At 41.9% G+C, this 16,766-nt stretch overlaps 1 protein-coding gene across 1 annotated transcript in view; it reads left to right on the plus strand.

The window, feature by feature from the left end:
* Positions 1–1,344: 1,344 nt before the first annotated feature.
* Positions 1,345–16,766, plus strand: part of DBF4 (DBF4-CDC7 kinase regulatory subunit) — a gene marked incomplete at both ends in the record, with an annotated part of 40,660 nt that continues 25,238 nt past the window's right edge. The window contains 7 exons of the mRNA XM_083376395.1: positions 1,345–1,390; positions 5,608–5,783; positions 7,507–7,698; positions 13,747–13,797; positions 14,513–14,582; positions 14,698–14,774; positions 16,597–16,627. Of these exons, the coding sequence (XP_083232521.1) occupies positions 1,345–1,390; positions 5,608–5,783; positions 7,507–7,698; positions 13,747–13,797; positions 14,513–14,582; positions 14,698–14,774; positions 16,597–16,627 (643 nt within the window). The remainder of the gene's footprint in view (positions 1,391–5,607; positions 5,784–7,506; positions 7,699–13,746; positions 13,798–14,512; positions 14,583–14,697; positions 14,775–16,596; positions 16,628–16,766) is intronic.

Consider the following 16,766-nt stretch of genomic DNA (forward strand, 5'->3'; position numbering starts at 1 on the left):
AACTAGATAATAACATTAACAGTGCTAGTAACAAGTATTTTATTTTTTATTTTAATTCCATTTATATCCCGCCCTTCTCCGAAGACTCAGGGCGGCTTACAAGCTTAGCAGTAGGGTTTACCCTCAGTTTATATTCTAGTGGTTTGCCCTGTCAGCGTTGGTGGGAGAGGTCTTGGAGGTTCTTGGGTTAAGCTGTTTAATTTCTTTGGCAGTTCTTTGATTGGGGCATTACTTCTTAATGGTTGGTCTGTTAATATTGGATTTAATCTATGCTTATTTGGGTGTTGATTGCTGGTGGGGAGGTATTTTGTTTCAACCCTGAGCTACAAATATTCCACTTTATTAGTATCTTCTGAGGTGGTCCCTCCTGAAGTGCTGGTATCAGCTGTTATGTCCTTATCTTTAATCCCATCATGCATAGAATTCACCCGGGTCTTTACATAATAAAAACTAATGCCTGAATTGGCATTATCAAAGCCTCCTTTCTCACACAACTCATTGGTACCTCTTGAGGATTACCTGATCCCCCTCCCAGCTTTTACGAAGAAATCACGCACTCTTTACATTTGGGACTTCTACCGGTTCTCAAGAACCTCACAAGGCATCTCTCAACCACACTTTTTTAGGGGGAAACCGCTCCTTTAGCGAGAAGATAGGCACGTTTCCGCGCTCCTGCCTTTTCAATGGCCATTTACCGGAGAAGTAAGGGGGAGGGAAGAGGATAATGGCAAATCACGTTCCCCACCACCCCGAAGAAGGAGAAGAAACAAGGGTGCCTTCGCCCTGTCAGCACTGCGAAAGGCTCCTCCTAGTTGCGTGGCGCCGCCTCTGCACTCGCTCAGCCCAACCAGGGAGGCGAAGGCAGCATCGACAGAGCCTGGTAGGCCCGGGTGGGCAAAGGCGGGAAAGCGCGGCTGACAAAAAGAGCGATGGCCGACTGGCGTAGTAGATCCTGAGCAGAGGCCGTACTCGGCCCCATGGGACCCGCTGGGTTGGGGTGAGGCGGGGGCCGGGGATCGGTTCGAGCGGCGGGAATGTACATTTCAAACACCAACCGTCCCTTCGGGGTAGGGTTGGGTGGAGTGGACGGGGCCAGGCAGCGGCAAGACGACGGGTACGGGAGAAGGATTGCAAATTCTGCCTCGTGAACGGAGAGAGGAAGGGAGACACCTTGGGAGGAAGGAAGAGCTGGAGGAAACGCACCCAGAACCCCGCCCCTCTGCTTTAATTGGTATTTTAAAAAGGAACGAATTTTGGATCATATTAATTGTTCTGCGCTCTTTTCTTGTAGATCGTAACCGTCGCGGGGAAATGAGGGTGCAGAAAATGTGACTTCCCAGGAAAATGAAACCGGGTGGTTTGAAAAGCGGCAGCAAAGGACAGTTCCCCTGTAAGTCCTCACGCTGGCTTCTCTGTGGTGCGGCGGTCGTGACTCAAAACGGGATTTTTTTTTGGTTGTTTTTTTTTTTTGCCCTTTTCTGAAAAGGGCAGAAAAAAGTTTTTTCAGATCGGCTTTTCTTTTTCTTTTTTGCGAAATCGAAAGCGCTAAAATTCCCCTTGATAAGTTGAAGAGGGTGTCTGGTTTGGGAAAATAGCAAAAGTTTCTGGATTTTGGTGTTTCGGATATCCTGTTGAATTTACTCCCCCTCCCCCCCTTTGGCTTATTCTGTGATTTATAATGCACTTTGAGAACTGTCAAAAAGAGCCACTGTTTTCGCCTTAAAAAAGATTAGTATGCTTTGATATACACAAGGAGATAAGTATTAGGTAAGTGGGCAATGGATAATCATAACTGGGTGGCCTTGTAATTTATTTATTTTTATTAATTGATTTTTGGCCTGGCCTCACTATTTATTTAAAATAATAAGCAATTTAAAATAACTCAGTTATAATTTGAAATGTCTTCCTCTGCATAAGAGTGGTTCTAACAGGACTACTGAAAATCTTTCTGAGGTTCATATTTATGTAAAGAGTATACTTGAAGTCAGGCCCCACAGACCAATTATATGTTTTGTTTAATTTTATTTTTTTAGAGAAAATGTTACTTCTTGGGAATTTTTCAAAGGGCATCAAAGAAATAAAAAATGTTTAGAAAAAGTGGCAACCAATTCAGTTTTGATGTAATTTATATAATAAATGGTCAGTGAGACCTGACTTTTGGTACACCCTGTATAGTTTAGTAACAATCTATTGTTAAAACATTTAGCATGAGTAACAACAGTCTCTGAGGTAATCGGTCCCTGACCAGATGATAAACTGACAATTGACCACTTGGTTGTAATGAAATTAAGTAAATGTTAAGTTTACAGGATTGTTTTTCTTTCTCTTGGAATGTTTTTTATTTACTTGAAACTGATTTTTCTTGATTTCATTTTCCTAATTAGGGCTACAATCTAAACATTTTCCTGATTAGGTCTACTATCTAAATCCAGCAAACTGAAACCTTTCAGTCTCAGATCTATTATTATCTGCACTTACTTTCTCAGTGTGATCCCACCTATGTTAGAATATGTTAGATATATGATCTATAATCCAAACTAAGATTGAAAAGTGGGCTTTAGAGAAGAAAATGAATTATATGGACTAGTAATTTTGAGTATAAAGCTTTTTTTCTGCACACACTGAAACATAATGTCTGAGGACATATCTCTTTCTGATATGCACCCTTCTGATAATTCTAATTATTTATTTTATTTATTTTTTATTTATTATTAAATTTCTATACCGCCCTATTCCCGAAGGACTCAGGGCGGTTTACAGGGCAGCATAAAATACAATATAAAAATAATATAGAATTAAAATACATTAAATTAAGCCCAATTAAAACAACATTTAAAAAGCTAAAACCCCTTCAGTCCAGGCCTGATAGATCGAAAAACCAGGTTTTCAGGTCCTGGCGAAACGAATGCAGATCGGGGGCGGTCCTAAGTTCCATGGGTAAATCATTCCAGAGGGCAGGCGCGCCCACAGAGAACGCTCTTCCCCTAGGAATAACCCACCGGCATTCCCTAACCGGCGGTATCCTGAGAAGGCCCTCCCTGTGGGAGTGCACGGGACAAAGGGAGCTTGATGCCAGCAGCAGGTGTTCCCTCAGATAACCCAGACCCAAGCCATTAAGGGCTTTATAGGTCATCACCAGCACCTTGAATCTCACCCGAAGGGCAACTGGAAGCCAATACAGCTCGTGGAGTAGAGGTGTTTCATGGGAGTACCGGGAAGCCCCCATCACAACTTGCGCGGCCGCATTCTGCACCAGTTGAAGCCTTAATTAAATATTACCGTATTTTCTGGCGTATAAGATGACTGGGCATATAAGACGACCCCCCAACTTTTGAGATGATTTTCAAGATTTTTCGTCTTATACGCCGGAAAATCAGCGAGCCCGGGAAGGAACGCCCTCCCCTCTCACTAAGGAGTCCTCGGGGATGCTGCCTCAAGAGGGAAGAGCGTCGGGCGGGAGCCGGCAGGGCAGTCCTGCACACGCGCGCACTCCCCGGCTGCTAAGGAGCGCTCCTTAGCAGCCGGGGAGTGCGCGCGTGTGCAGACTGCCCTGCCGGCTCCTGCCCGACACTGGACGGCTCCGCCGATGCTGCCTCAAGAGGGAAGAGCGTGAGGCGCCTGCCATGGCTCCCCGAGGACTCCTTAGGAGCTGGGGAGTGCGCGCGTGCGCAGGACTGCCCTGCCGGCTCCTGCCAGACGCCAGCCTGCCCTGCTTCCTCCACAGTGAGAGGGGAGGGTGTGCCTTCCCGGTCTCGCTGACTTGCAGCCAAGCCGAAGCCGAAAGGGGCTTTTCCTTCCACCCACCCTTTGGAATAGACGCAAGAGCTCCCGGGGTCTGGCATTTGCAAGGGGGAGGGGAAGGGCCTGAGAGGCTCTTGGGGGTGGGAAGGGAGAGTCACGTTGGAGGGGGGACTGGACTAAGGAGGCTTGAAGTTGCTTTGCAAGAACGGGGGCGCTCAATTGATTTATGTACTATTTTCCGGCGTATAAGATGACTGGGCGTATAAGACGACCCCCCAACTTTTGAGATGATTTTCATGGGTTAAAATGTCGTCTTATACACCGGAAAATACGGTAATTTCACTAAAGTAAAATATATGAAATACTAGAAACTTGAATGTAGTAAGAAACTGGAAAAAATGGGGCTAGCCTGACCCAGGGAAGAAGTGGGGAACTTTGATACCAGTGGGAGGAGGATAAAACAGACAAATTATCAGAGGAAAGAGAGGACTTTGGAAGCAATTGAAAAAAAAATCAAAAATCATTTTCTGATTTTGTTAGATTCTTGAACAAATCAGTTCTCTTTTAGCTTAATTAATTTACGATAGTGATGAATATCTGCAGCTCGGGTATAGGATAAGGGTGAATGTTCATTCTCCGAGCTTGTGGGTTGGTTTCTAAATGTTTCATTATCAGGCTAGGTAACATCTTAAGTGGAATTTAGGGAATATCAAGTGTTGGTGTTTTTCTGCTTATAAGGGTTTCATGTGGCCAGTAGGATTTGAGATGGGAAAGTTATATCAGGTGAGGGTCTTGTGAGGGGTTAGTTGTGGGTCACCTAAAGTGATGGTCTTGTGATGGGGATTTCCATCAGGTGAGCATCATTGGGAGGTAAAGTGCTGGTGGGTTGTGGAGTTGTGTGGCTTGGTTGAGGGTCAGTGCCATCGCTGGTGGGTTGTGCAGTTGATTTGAATTCTCAGAGATTCATAGGTTGGTTGTAGGTCGATGTGTCAGTTTATGGAATTGTTTGTGGAGTGCCAGGCTTTGATAAACTTGCATGCATAGCAGGTGATAGTGTGGCCAGTGATTCTAGTATTGCTGCAATTGAATTGGTGCTGTTCAGTGTCATTGTGGGTAGAGATTAAGGATTTGGGATCATGGCGATTGACTGAGTTTGTTCATGGATTATGGTTTTCAATTTATGTGATGTTTGTCCCATGTAGAATTGTTTGCAATTGTTACAGTTGATTTTGTAAATTACATTGTTTCTTTCATCCTTCTCTATCTTGTCTTTGGTTCTGGATAATTTCTGGCGGAGCACAGCTGTGAGTTTGTGCACTAGTGTTATTACTAGAAGAATTCTGGCTGTCATTTCCAACACCCCTTTTATGTATGGTAGAATTAGGTTCACTGTGTGGTGGTGTGTGGTGGTTTGGGTGCTGTGTGTTGGAATACAAAGTTTTTATGATAGCTGTTGCAGAGAAAGATGTCAAGCAACTGTTTCTCTTCTGCTTTTCTTAGTGCTGTAGTGCTACAGTATGTCCTGTCCCTTCTGAAGAAGGCCAGGGCACATAAAAGAAGCTGCGTCCAAACCCTCTTCAGCCAAACTCTATTTCCAGTCTGCATTGTGCAGATCTACTATGGACAATATTTGGGAGAGGTGATAGAAGTAGAAGGGGAAATTTAGCCACATTTATTTATTCATTATTTATTTATAACTCAAGGGGGCAAACATACCTAATATTCCTTGCTAGTCTTGATACCTCAAATATCAAGGCTGAGATACCTATATATACTTTTCAGTAATCCTCTTTTGCTTCAAAACACGATTTAAGGATTAAACAGGTAGATTTCTGATAAGGATCACATTCGTTATTTTGATTGCAGGTGATATGCAAGAAAGAAGAGAAAGAAGCAACCCTCCCCTGAAAAGTGTAAAGAAAGATTCTACAAAGCCCGATAAACTAAAATGCAAACCACTTACTGGGAAAGTGTTCTATCTTGATATTCCATCTAACACCCTCTCTGAAAAAATTGCAAAAGATCTTAAGGAACTAGGAGGGGTAAGTCAATATGTATGTTTTGCTTTATGATAGAAAAGAAAAGGAATAATACAGATTCAGTTTGAGTATATTATATTCTTGGTAAGACCAAATTCCTAGCTTCTTTCTCTCTTTACAGCCTGCCTGTCGGCTACATTTAATGCTACATGATTAGGTTTTTTTCTTTTATAAAAAATGCCATTTCTCCAAAATTTTCTATAAAATTATTTTATCCAGAGTTGGAGGCAGCTGGGACTTACTGGAGCAGTGCTGTGTACTATGATGCTGGGCTGTGGCTTTGCAGCACTGATGGGCAATTGCTTCATGCCATGCTGCTTGGGCTTCCCAGGGTGGTGGCTTTGTGCCATGGTATGGCTCACAGTCTTCTTAAAACCCGAGAGCCATGGCATACCAAGAAGCCCCAGAGCAATGACATGACAAGTAGCTGCCTAGAAACTTAGTTTGGGGACTACTTGCTGCTCTGTAAGAAAGGTTGGGGGGGGGGTCAGAGATGTGGTAGAGATAGGTGAGTGGGAGGAGGAGGAATTCTCTTATTTTACCAAGCTTCAAGTTGGGAGGAATCAAACCCAGAATGGCTTAGATTGGGATAGGTACTTAATGACTCGTGATTCATGATTAATGAAAACAACAGAATATATAATGTGATGTTGCTCTTTACAACTGCATTGTTTAGTGATAGGAATTCCAGTCCCAGTTTTGGTCATAAGTCCAGGACAACCTGCATATTATAAGTATATTTGTGGTATTTTATATTAACTATTCCAACCTATATTGCATGACCTACATTAATTTTTGAAACATTTGTGATTTGAAATACTCTTTTTGTATAGCCATGTTATCTTAACATAATCCTTCTCCCAATCTGGCTGCTTACAGTCAATGAATGAGAATTAGAGATTCTGTGAAGTAAGCAGTATTTCTCAAATATTTGTGAAGGGGAATATTAGATACCTTAAAGCTATGTTGAGTATAATCTATAGCAGGGCTTTTCAATCTTTTCACCCACTGTACCACTTTTACGATATGGCAACATCCGAGTACCACCAGTTGCCTAGCAAGGTGCCAAAAACATGACCAAAAAAAGGGGAAAAAAGTGATGAAGTACAGGTAGTCCTTGACTTGCAACAGTTTGCTTAGTGACTGTTCAAAGTTACAATGAAAAAAGTGCCCCCTAAGCCACAGCCGAGCAAGACGCCTGCCTGCCCGCCCGGCGGTGCTTTTCCTCCTGTCTTGTCCTCATTGTTCTGAGCATTTCTGTTGAGGATTGGCAGCGGGGGTGGGGTGGAGGGTGTTTGGTTTTTATTCCCCCTGTCTGCTGGGTGGTTGCAGCAGGTTTTGGTCACTTCAGATGACCCTGGGACACTGTAACCGTCATAAATATGAATCAGTTGCCAAGCATCTGAATGTAAATCACAAGACCCTGGAGATGCTGCAACATTCCAGCTGATCGGCACTTCTGAGCTCAGAAGCACCAGGATCAGTGCTGAGCTTCAGCTGGAGTCTGGCGCTGATCCTGGCGCTTCCGCACAGCCCTGCAGCTCCAGCCATCTCTCACTCAGGCTTGTGCAGTGCTGCCACCGGTTCAGCTCATTCCACTCCCCCGCTACCACTTTTTTAGGATGGTTGTGTACCACCTATCAGGTGCCAATGTACCACTGGTTGAAAAGCCCCGATCTGTAGTGTTCCCATTCCAAAATTATATTTTCTTTTTTTTAACAATTAGAAAGTTGAAGGATTCCTCAGCAAAGACATTAATTACTTGATCTCTAATAAAAAAGAAGCAAAATTTGCAGCCCTTGGACAAGTATCTCCAGTCCCAAGCCCAGAATCTGTATGTAATGGTGGGAACAGTTCACCTCATCCAAGCAGCAGAAGAGACAAGACTGAGGGTAGTACATTTAAGCTGGCCGACACGGTAAGTTTCATTCACTTCTTCCTTTACTCTCTACTAACCCTGCACAAATGCTGCATGTTAAGGAAAGAAAGTTCTTTATAACTTTCTATATCTTTCAAAGCTAGTCAAGCTTTAGGCAGTTCCTTGAGCTGAGAATGGTTTCATGAAAGTACTCTAGGACAGTGTTTTTCAACCACTGTTCCGCGGCACACTAGTGTGCCGCGAGATGTTGCCTGGTGTGCCGTGGGAAAAATTGAAAAAACACTGACCTAGGAGACAGCGGTGAGAGGAGGAGGAGGAGGAGAAACAGCCGCGGGTGGAGCGGCGCTGCAAGACTCTCTGGCGGGGAGCGCTGGTCACTGGAGCCTTGACTAGGCTGACAGCCCTACTTCGCTGGAAGCAAAAGCCCGGGAAAAGAAGTGGGCTCGACCTCTCTAGGCACCAGGGCTCCACGGCAGCGTAGCTCCGCCCCCTTCTCTGGCTTTAGAGGGTCTCTTGCTGAAGAGAGAGAAGCTGGGGAGAGGCGACCGGCTCGCTTATCGGAAGAGGACGGGCGGGCGGCTAGCCCGGCTCGCCTGAGCTGTCGCGTGGTTGGTTGCCTGCAACATTCGAAAAAGTTCTTCTTCCCCAGCATGCGCCCCTTACTCCCCGCGCGGCTGAGGATGCGAGACTCCCGCCTGGTCGGCTGCCTGGCTCCGCTTTCTTTGCTCGCCGCGACCTCTCGCCCCAGCCCGAAATAGAGGGATCTGACCGCTTCGCTCTTGGAGGCTTCGCTTGCGTCTGAAAAATTACACGGCTGATTTTTTTTTAACCTGTCCTTTTGATACGTTGCATAATAAAATGTCCTTTGGACCAAAGCAATTAAAAACCTTTGGGGTTTCCCCCCCCCCCCTCTGGAGTGAAGTGCTTTTGATGGTAAAGGTGAGAAAGAAAGAAAAAAGGAAGGGAAGAAAGGAGAAAGGGGGAAGGGGAAAAGGGAGGGAGAAAGAAAAAAAGGAGAATAGAAAAGAAAGAGAGAGAGAGAGGAAGGGAGCAAGGAAGGAAGGAAAAAAGCAGCAAGAAAAATTAAAAAGAAATGCAAGTAGCTTCCAGTTTCCACAACAAGTAGAAAGCAAGAAATTGAGAGAGGGAGGGAAAGAAAGTGGGAGAGAGAAAGGCAGGAAGGAAGATAAAGAAAGAAAAGAGGGAGGGAAGGAAGGAAGAAAGAAAAGGAGAAAAAAGAAAATACAGAAAGATAAATTAAAAAGAAATGCAAGCTTTCCTTTTCCTTCACAGCAAAAACAAACAAACAAAAGCCCCAAAATAAAATAAAATGAAATAAAGAGGCTAATAATAATAATAATAATAAGAAGAAGTTGGAAGGGACCTTGGAGGTCATCTAGTCCAACCCCTTGAGAACACAGGTCATCCTCGACTTACGACCGTTCGTGTAGCGACCGTGGGGAGGTCCAACGGTGCGGAAAACGGTGGAGTGCCTCGTGATTTTTTTCATGAAACAAGTGTGCCTTTGCCCAAAAAGGTTGAAAAACACTGCTCTAGGAAACCTGTGTAGCCCATCAGATACTGTTGAACTAGGACTTAGGCAGCATAGACAATGGCAAGACATTTTGGAAGCCATTAATTTAATAGCACCTGTAAGACTAAAACATTGTAGTATTTTGTACTGTGATACAATCATTTCATTCTTTCCTGATCTATATTGAAAAACATTCTACTTCAGGCTTTCTTCATTATTAAAATCACATTTTCAGAAGTATTTAACTACGTTACTTCTATTGCATTGTTTTATTTTATGCATACTATTCTAAACACATCATATATTTGTATAAAAGTAGACACAAGCTTAAACTGAAGAGATTCAACTTTATATACATGTGTAGGTATAGAATTAAAACAGATTTAATTCAACAATGGCCACATACCTACTCTATCATTTTACTTCCACAAGATTTACATTAATCTTTAGTGAGCTGTGCTCAAAACATCTTTAAAATTAGATAAAAGAACACCTATTTTCTTTATACAAACCTTGCTGTATGTAGACCATTGCTTTGCATTGTATGATGGACAAATGTACCGTATTTTCCGGCGTATAAGACGACTTTTTAACCCATGAAAATCACCTCAAAAGTTGGGGGGTCGTCTTATACGCCCAGTCGTCTTATACGCCGGAAAATCAGTGGGTGGTGTCTTAGCAGCTGGGGAGTGCACACGTGTGCAGGACTGCCCTGCCGGCTCCCGCCTGACGCTCTTCCCTCTTGAGGCAGCATCGCTCCCCGGCTCCTAAGGAGTCCTCGGGGATGCTGCCTCAAGAGGGAAGAGCGTCGGACGGGAGCCGGCAGGGAAGTCCTGCACATGCGCGCGCACGCAGGACTTCCCTGCCGGCTGTCCGACACTCTTCCCTCTTGAGGCAGCTGCTGCCTCAAGAGGGAAGAGCCGGCTCCCGTCCGACGCTTTTCCCTCTTGAGGCAGCAGCTGCCTCAAGAGGGAAGAGCGTCAGACAGGAGCCAGCAGGGAAGTCCTGCTCCCGTCTGATGCTGCGCTTCCGCCGGGCGGTGCTGGCCGAGACGAGCCAGCAGGCAGCCGCCGTGAGCACGGCGCTGAGGGGCAGTGGCAGGACGGCCAGCAGCCCCACGCGCAGCAGCAGCCGCCGGCTCAGCAACAGGTCCGAGCGCAGGAGCCGCACCGCCAGGCTGCCCAGGAAAAGCAGCCACACCGAGAGGCTGCACGCCCAGTCCAGCTCCATGAGGGGCAGGGCGGGAAGCCGGCCGGGAAGAGGGACCGGGAGCCCGGGCCGAGCGCGCCTCGGCCGACGGTGAGAGGGAAGCGGCACATGAAAAAGAGGCTGCGGGCGGAGCTGCCCCGCCCTGCGCCGAATGGGAGAAGTTCAAGGCCTGGGGGGGAAGCAGGAGGGGCGCCAGACATGGCGGGGTGGCGGCTGCCCTGCGGCGCTGCCTGCCGCCCAGGAAACGCTGCACCTCGGGGGCCGGCAGAAGCTCGGGAGCAGCGGGACGGCTGGTGGGGCCAGTCGGGCCTTCGCCTCCTCTGCGACGGACAGGGCAGGGCATGTAAGTATTTTCCGGCGTATAAGACAAAAAACCTTGAAAAACTTCTTAAAAGTAGGGGGTCGTCTTATACGCCAGAAAATACGGTATTAGATATAGAAAAGATAATGTAATAAATTCTTAATCTGAGAACAACCACAAAAGCAAGATCTTATTACAGTGGAGAAGAAAATACTCTGCAAAGTTACTGGGAGCATAGCACATGCAGCAAACAGCTGCAGCAGGAACAGGATCTTAAAAGGAGTCAAACAAACAGCAGAAAGTTTTCCAAAGGTTTCCAAGCTTTTTGCTGCTTGTCTGACTCCCTTTAGGACCTAGCTTCTGCTGCAGCCATTTGCTGAACGTGCTGAGCTCTCATTGAAAAAGTATTTTCTTTCCGTTTCCACTCTTTTCCTCTTCCAGTCAGTCATCAAGGTAAGTCACTTAAAGATTTTGTCACCCTCTTTTTAGGCATGCAATAAATTTAGGAAATTTAAGTGATTAAAGGACATTGAGATTGGAGGGCAGAGGCAAACAACTTAATTCTAGTGGAGGGAGGGGGAGAAGTCTGTCCCTCCCAAATCATTTTTTGTTTTGTTTGTTTGTTTTCTTAATTGAAAATGAAAAGGGAGGTTTGGGCGGGAGGGGGTAAAGCAAGACAAAGATTTGGGGAAGCTTGTCCCAGAACTGCCTCCTGTACCTACATGGGCTGGTTTCCCCAAAGCCAAGAGAGCCAAGAGAGGTCTCAGTCTCCTGACTGCCAGCTCTGTGGCTTCCTTTTCTGAAACTCCATCAGTAAATGGAGCACTGAGTTTCTTCCTGGTGTTTCAAACCATTGGGGCTTCTCACAGCTTCTAGACATATTTGTAAGCCACTTCATCATTGAATATGGTTTGGGATCCTAATCTAGCTTAAATCTTCCCCCTGCTGTTTTTGTTTTGGAATACTTTTTGCTGCTTGTGTGCCTCCTTTTTGGACCCAGCTGGGTGAAGGCCTCCCAGGGCTTCCCCTACCCTGAGGCATCTTGTGCTCTGATTGACAACCACACAGTCATTTAAGAATTCCATCAGGGAGGACTGGGTGGGGGTTGTTAAGTGATGCCATATTACTTAATAGTTGTTAGATTTGTGACTGTGATGGGCAGGATCTGTTATGGTCATAGATCAATGGACTACCTGTATTGAACTTTATAGAAGATTATGGACCACATCAATTTACCATATTACCATGCTATTGAGTTATTAGCATGACAATGAGGAGGAACAGACATAGGCTAAATCTTGACAAAACCAAGAACTTGGTTAGGCCTTCTGACTCTGGTACTTTCCATCTCTAAGAGGAGATCACACTTCATTGAAACTGGTATAAAATCTGGTATACAATGTTTACTTTGAGCCATCTTGATGAATAGTAGGTGGAAATTTTTTCCCTGCTAAGAGTTGGATAATCTCACAAAATCTCTTTACTTTCCAAACTTTAAATGAATTCTTGCAGCTTCAAAGATAAAAGTTGTATATGAGAGTTAATATTTACCCATCAATTCATATCACACATTTCAAATTAGTTTGTGAAATTAACAAACCCAATCATTATTTTCACTTTTTGGGAAAAGTAAATTTGCAAAACCTAAGCAGAACCTTTTCAGTATAAATTTTAATTGAAGATAAGCTCAATTTAGTTCATAGAAGAAAGGCATAAGTTCTTTTAAGAAATGTTCCAGAGATCTTTTGCAGAACTTATTTATATGTCTTGTAAAAATCTTAGATAATGGACATTTGACCATCAAATTCCTGCTTCAAATAGCATTAGCAAAATAATTTTGCCACAGAAGAACTTTAATGTTGGGCCTGCTAACTGTCCTCTCATTTGATAAAAAATCATAAATATCCCAGCAGTTTCAGTGGTTACGATATTGACATATATGCAGTGTGAGCTTTCATCTTGGAAAGTGTTTTATGAAGCACTGTTTCTCAGTATTTAAACTGCTAAACTGTTCTATAGCAGCTTGTCCAGTAGACTATTTAAATGTTTTCAGACATTATCCCAAATTTATAACTTTGCTGTTGGTGTAACTCATTTTTAGTTGTTCCTTGGAACAATAATATATTAGCTTCTTAAACATTATCAATTCTTATCAAGAGAATCATCAGCTTACATTAAAATAGCTAACTTTAAAAAAGTTGACAAATAAGGCACCACCAACAGTATGTAAAAATTAAACAATACACTGAATATTACTTCCATAAGCAATGCAAATAAATGTATCCTCATTGTAGTAGTTGTATTAAAATATAATTGTTTTACTACATTAAAAATACAGCGATCCATATCAGTATTAACTAATTTGTCCATAATCCATTTCTGTTGGCTGAGTTAAAATGGTAGTCAAATCAGTGAATATTACATGCAAACATTTTGTAGTATTGCTCATATATTTAAATAGGTCAGTAATTCTTGTGTTTTTGTTTATTTCTTTTTTTTTCAATATAAGTACTGTTATTCAGTCATATAGATTCCATTTTGGTAATAGAAATAGTTTAGCTAGCAGACATGTCCATCTAAAATTAAAAATTATCACCAAATAAGCTGTTTATGCTTATTGATAGATAGAATAGCTAAGCTTACTAATCTTTTCCTCCCATTCAGTTATGCCCTATTCTGAGTACTTCCTGGATAAGTCCCTGCAGTTTTCTTGGCAAGGTTTTCAGAAGTGGTTTACTATTACCCCTTCCTAGGACTGGGAGAAAGTAACTAGCTCAAGGTCACCCATCTAGCTTTTTGCCTAAGGAAGGACTAAAACTCATTGTTTCTGGCATGATTCCTTAATCACTACATCAGATTTGCTGTCACTAATATATTAATTCTAATTTACTAACTTTAATATCATACTAAACTAAGTAATTTTGTGAACCTTTAAAAAACTCAGTAATAAACTTCACTGAGTAACTACCGGTATTTTAAATAACCCTATGTGTGCACTAACAGCTGTAACCCACACATACTCTTTATTTCTTCTTCAATATAGGTGCGCATGAGTAGAGGAAAATCTTTAGTGGAAAAGGCAATCAAGGATCAGGTACGTATCACTTAATAACATTACTTTATTATTCATTTCAAATTAGCTTTCTTACCTATTATCATTATTTACGTGAAATTTACATAATTTGCTAATGGATAAATACTGGTAAGTGATTTTAGAATGGCTTTTTGATAATGCTAGGTTATGAAATTAGATGTTAGACATATCCTCAACTTACGGCCATTTGTTTAATGACCTTTTAAAGTTATGATGGCCTTGGAAAGGAGCTTATGGCCTGTAAATTACTTCTGACTTATATAATATTGTTACCATGCCCCCTTTCCCTCAAAGTTGGGTAATTGTGATCTGAGTGTTTGGCCACCTATCTGCATTTATGGCCGTTGTCAAACACCCAGCGATCATATGATGGTCATTTGTAATCTTCTCTGCAGACATGTGGCTGTCTCATTTAACAACCATTTCTCTTGACGGCTGAGATTCTGTTCCCATTTGTGGTTGTATGCTGATGTCAACCAGTATATAATTGTTTTTATTAAGACATAGTGCTGTGTTTACTTAAGCTTAAATTAGGCAAACCTTATTTCCATAGTGCCATAAGGAATACAATTAATTTTGCTTTTGTACTTTATTCTGTTAAGAGGGTAGAAGGAGGCTGAGGATACAGAGTAGCTGCACTCCAAGTTTTCTTGTTGTACTTAAATATTTGTATGCCAAAATTTAATGATTGAAATATTCAATATTTGTATTTCAGGAATTGATACCTTCTGGTAGTATACTCTCAAATGCTTTGAGTTGGGGAGTGAAAATACTTCACATTGATGGCAAGTATTTTTAAAATAAAGCTGATTTTTATTCCCTTCATTAAAAGACTTTGTTCCATTTAAATAACTTAGATGACATAAAATAATTTAAATTATTCTTTTCTTTTTGAAAAAGATATTAAGAACTATATTGATCAAAAGAAAAAAGATCTCTTTTTGGTTAAGAAATCAAGCACAGAAATCAACAATGCGGTAAGTAAACTACTTAATTTCCAAGAAAGATAGCAAAAAACAGTGAATATGAAATAAATTATATAAAATTGCTATTTTAATATTTTATTCATAATTTGCAAGGGAAAGACTGAGGCCTCATAGATGTGGGAAAGCATAAACCTCCATTCATCTCTATTGGTATTTTGAGATGGGAAAGACTTAAAAATATTAGTGCAAACCATTAAAGAATGCTTAGCATTGTAAGGTATAAAATTTCACATACACTCAAAATTCAGAAAATCCTGGTAGCAGTGTATAAGACACAATTCTGCTCACTTTGCATTGCTGTCTATCATGGGCTCTGTTTATCAAAGGTTGCCCACTCCTGAAGTAAGAACATGAGAAAATAAACTTTTCTGTTTCAATTTTAGTTAGACAAATTAATATCCTGATCTACATGATGGGTTCCGCATTTAGCATGTATGTTCTGTATGGATTAATACTGGATTTTTAGAACTAGAAATATGGTATATTATTGTTAATTTAGGTGTTGTCAGCCCTCAGGTAAACCAGACAGGAAAAACTGCCAGTTGATCTAATTCCATAAACAGTCTGATCAATTAGGGCGAGTCCTTCCTGAGTTTCTTTCTTCTACTGTTGAATCACTGGGGGCTTCTCCGTCTCTTGTCTGATCATTACCTAAAAAGCATTTTCCCCATTTGTGTCTCAAGATCATTTCCATATACCATTATACATTTTTATCTTCATGTTTTCTTGGTTTAATTCTTACTGGGCCATCTAGAATCATTGTTAGAAAAGTACAAAAGCTATGTTTAATCCAGGAATTTGAAAGAGTGAATAATATAGGATATTTTTGAATTCAGTTCAAACTCAAGGTTATAGTTAACACTGCCTAACTGTACCAGAATTTCTATATTAACTTAGGCTTAAAGCTGAGCTGGGATATAGAATGTAGAATGTAACCCATTTCATTTCATTTCCTTGTTTTTAGAAAGTATGAGGTAAATAAACAGAAGGGATGGGAATTTATAGTTACACACTCAGTCCTTCTCCCAATTTGTTCATGTGTATTTTAAATATTCTAGCCTAAAATGTGATTACTTAAACCAAAAAGATTTATCACAAATAAGAATTGTAGTCCTTGCTTATTGACCATGCATTCAGCTTGAAATTAAAATGGCACTGAAGAAGTGGTGTTTACAATTGAGTCACAGTTATATCTATCCAGCACCTTCTCTGTCACATAAGAAGCAATTTGGGCATTTGGCATCCAGGTTGCATCGCTCCATGATCATGTGTTCCCCATTTCTGACTTTCTCTACTGATTTTCCACAAGCAAATTCAATGGAAAGCTTTCAAGGAATTCACAAGCTGCTCTGCATTATACCTTCCTTCCTTTGGCCTCTCTGAATTTGCTTGCACCTGCGCCCTCCTTCCCTTGTTTCTGTGCACTCCAGTGTGCTCTCCTTTCCCACATTTCCCCCAACTTGCACATGACCCACACCGAGCTTCTCCTATTTTCCCTGTGACATCTTCATGCTCCATATCTTGCATTCCTGCTCTTCCCGCTTAATGACCCATGTGTTGTCTTAGGGTTTTGATGGCAACCAGGAGTGCCGGGATTGCCATCACCAGCAATGTAGTCACATGGTATCATGCTTCATGACCACATCGCTTAACAATAGCAATCTCATTTCCAATTGTTGTTGAAATCCAAAAACTACTTGTATGTGTTTGGTAGCTCACACTTCACAAATATTTAAAGCTATTTAGTTATTGAATATGTAAATTTTAAATTATAAAAATCTCTAACTATAGTAATATTATTTCTCTTAAATAGGAGAAAGAATTGGCAGACCAAAAAGTAAAAAGTAAGTATTCAAGACAAAACTAATATTGCTATCAAATATAGTTTTAGGACAAATTATATATCTAATAAGAAACGTATCTAAAAAGAGAAACCACCTTTTGGTTGATGATTCAATTGTAAGAGTTGTCAATTTAAGAAAG

The sequence above is a fragment of the Vipera ursinii genome, assembly GCF_947247035.1.
Source record: "Vipera ursinii genome assembly, chromosome: Z".
Lineage (NCBI taxonomy): Eukaryota > Metazoa > Chordata > Lepidosauria > Squamata > Viperidae > Vipera > Vipera ursinii.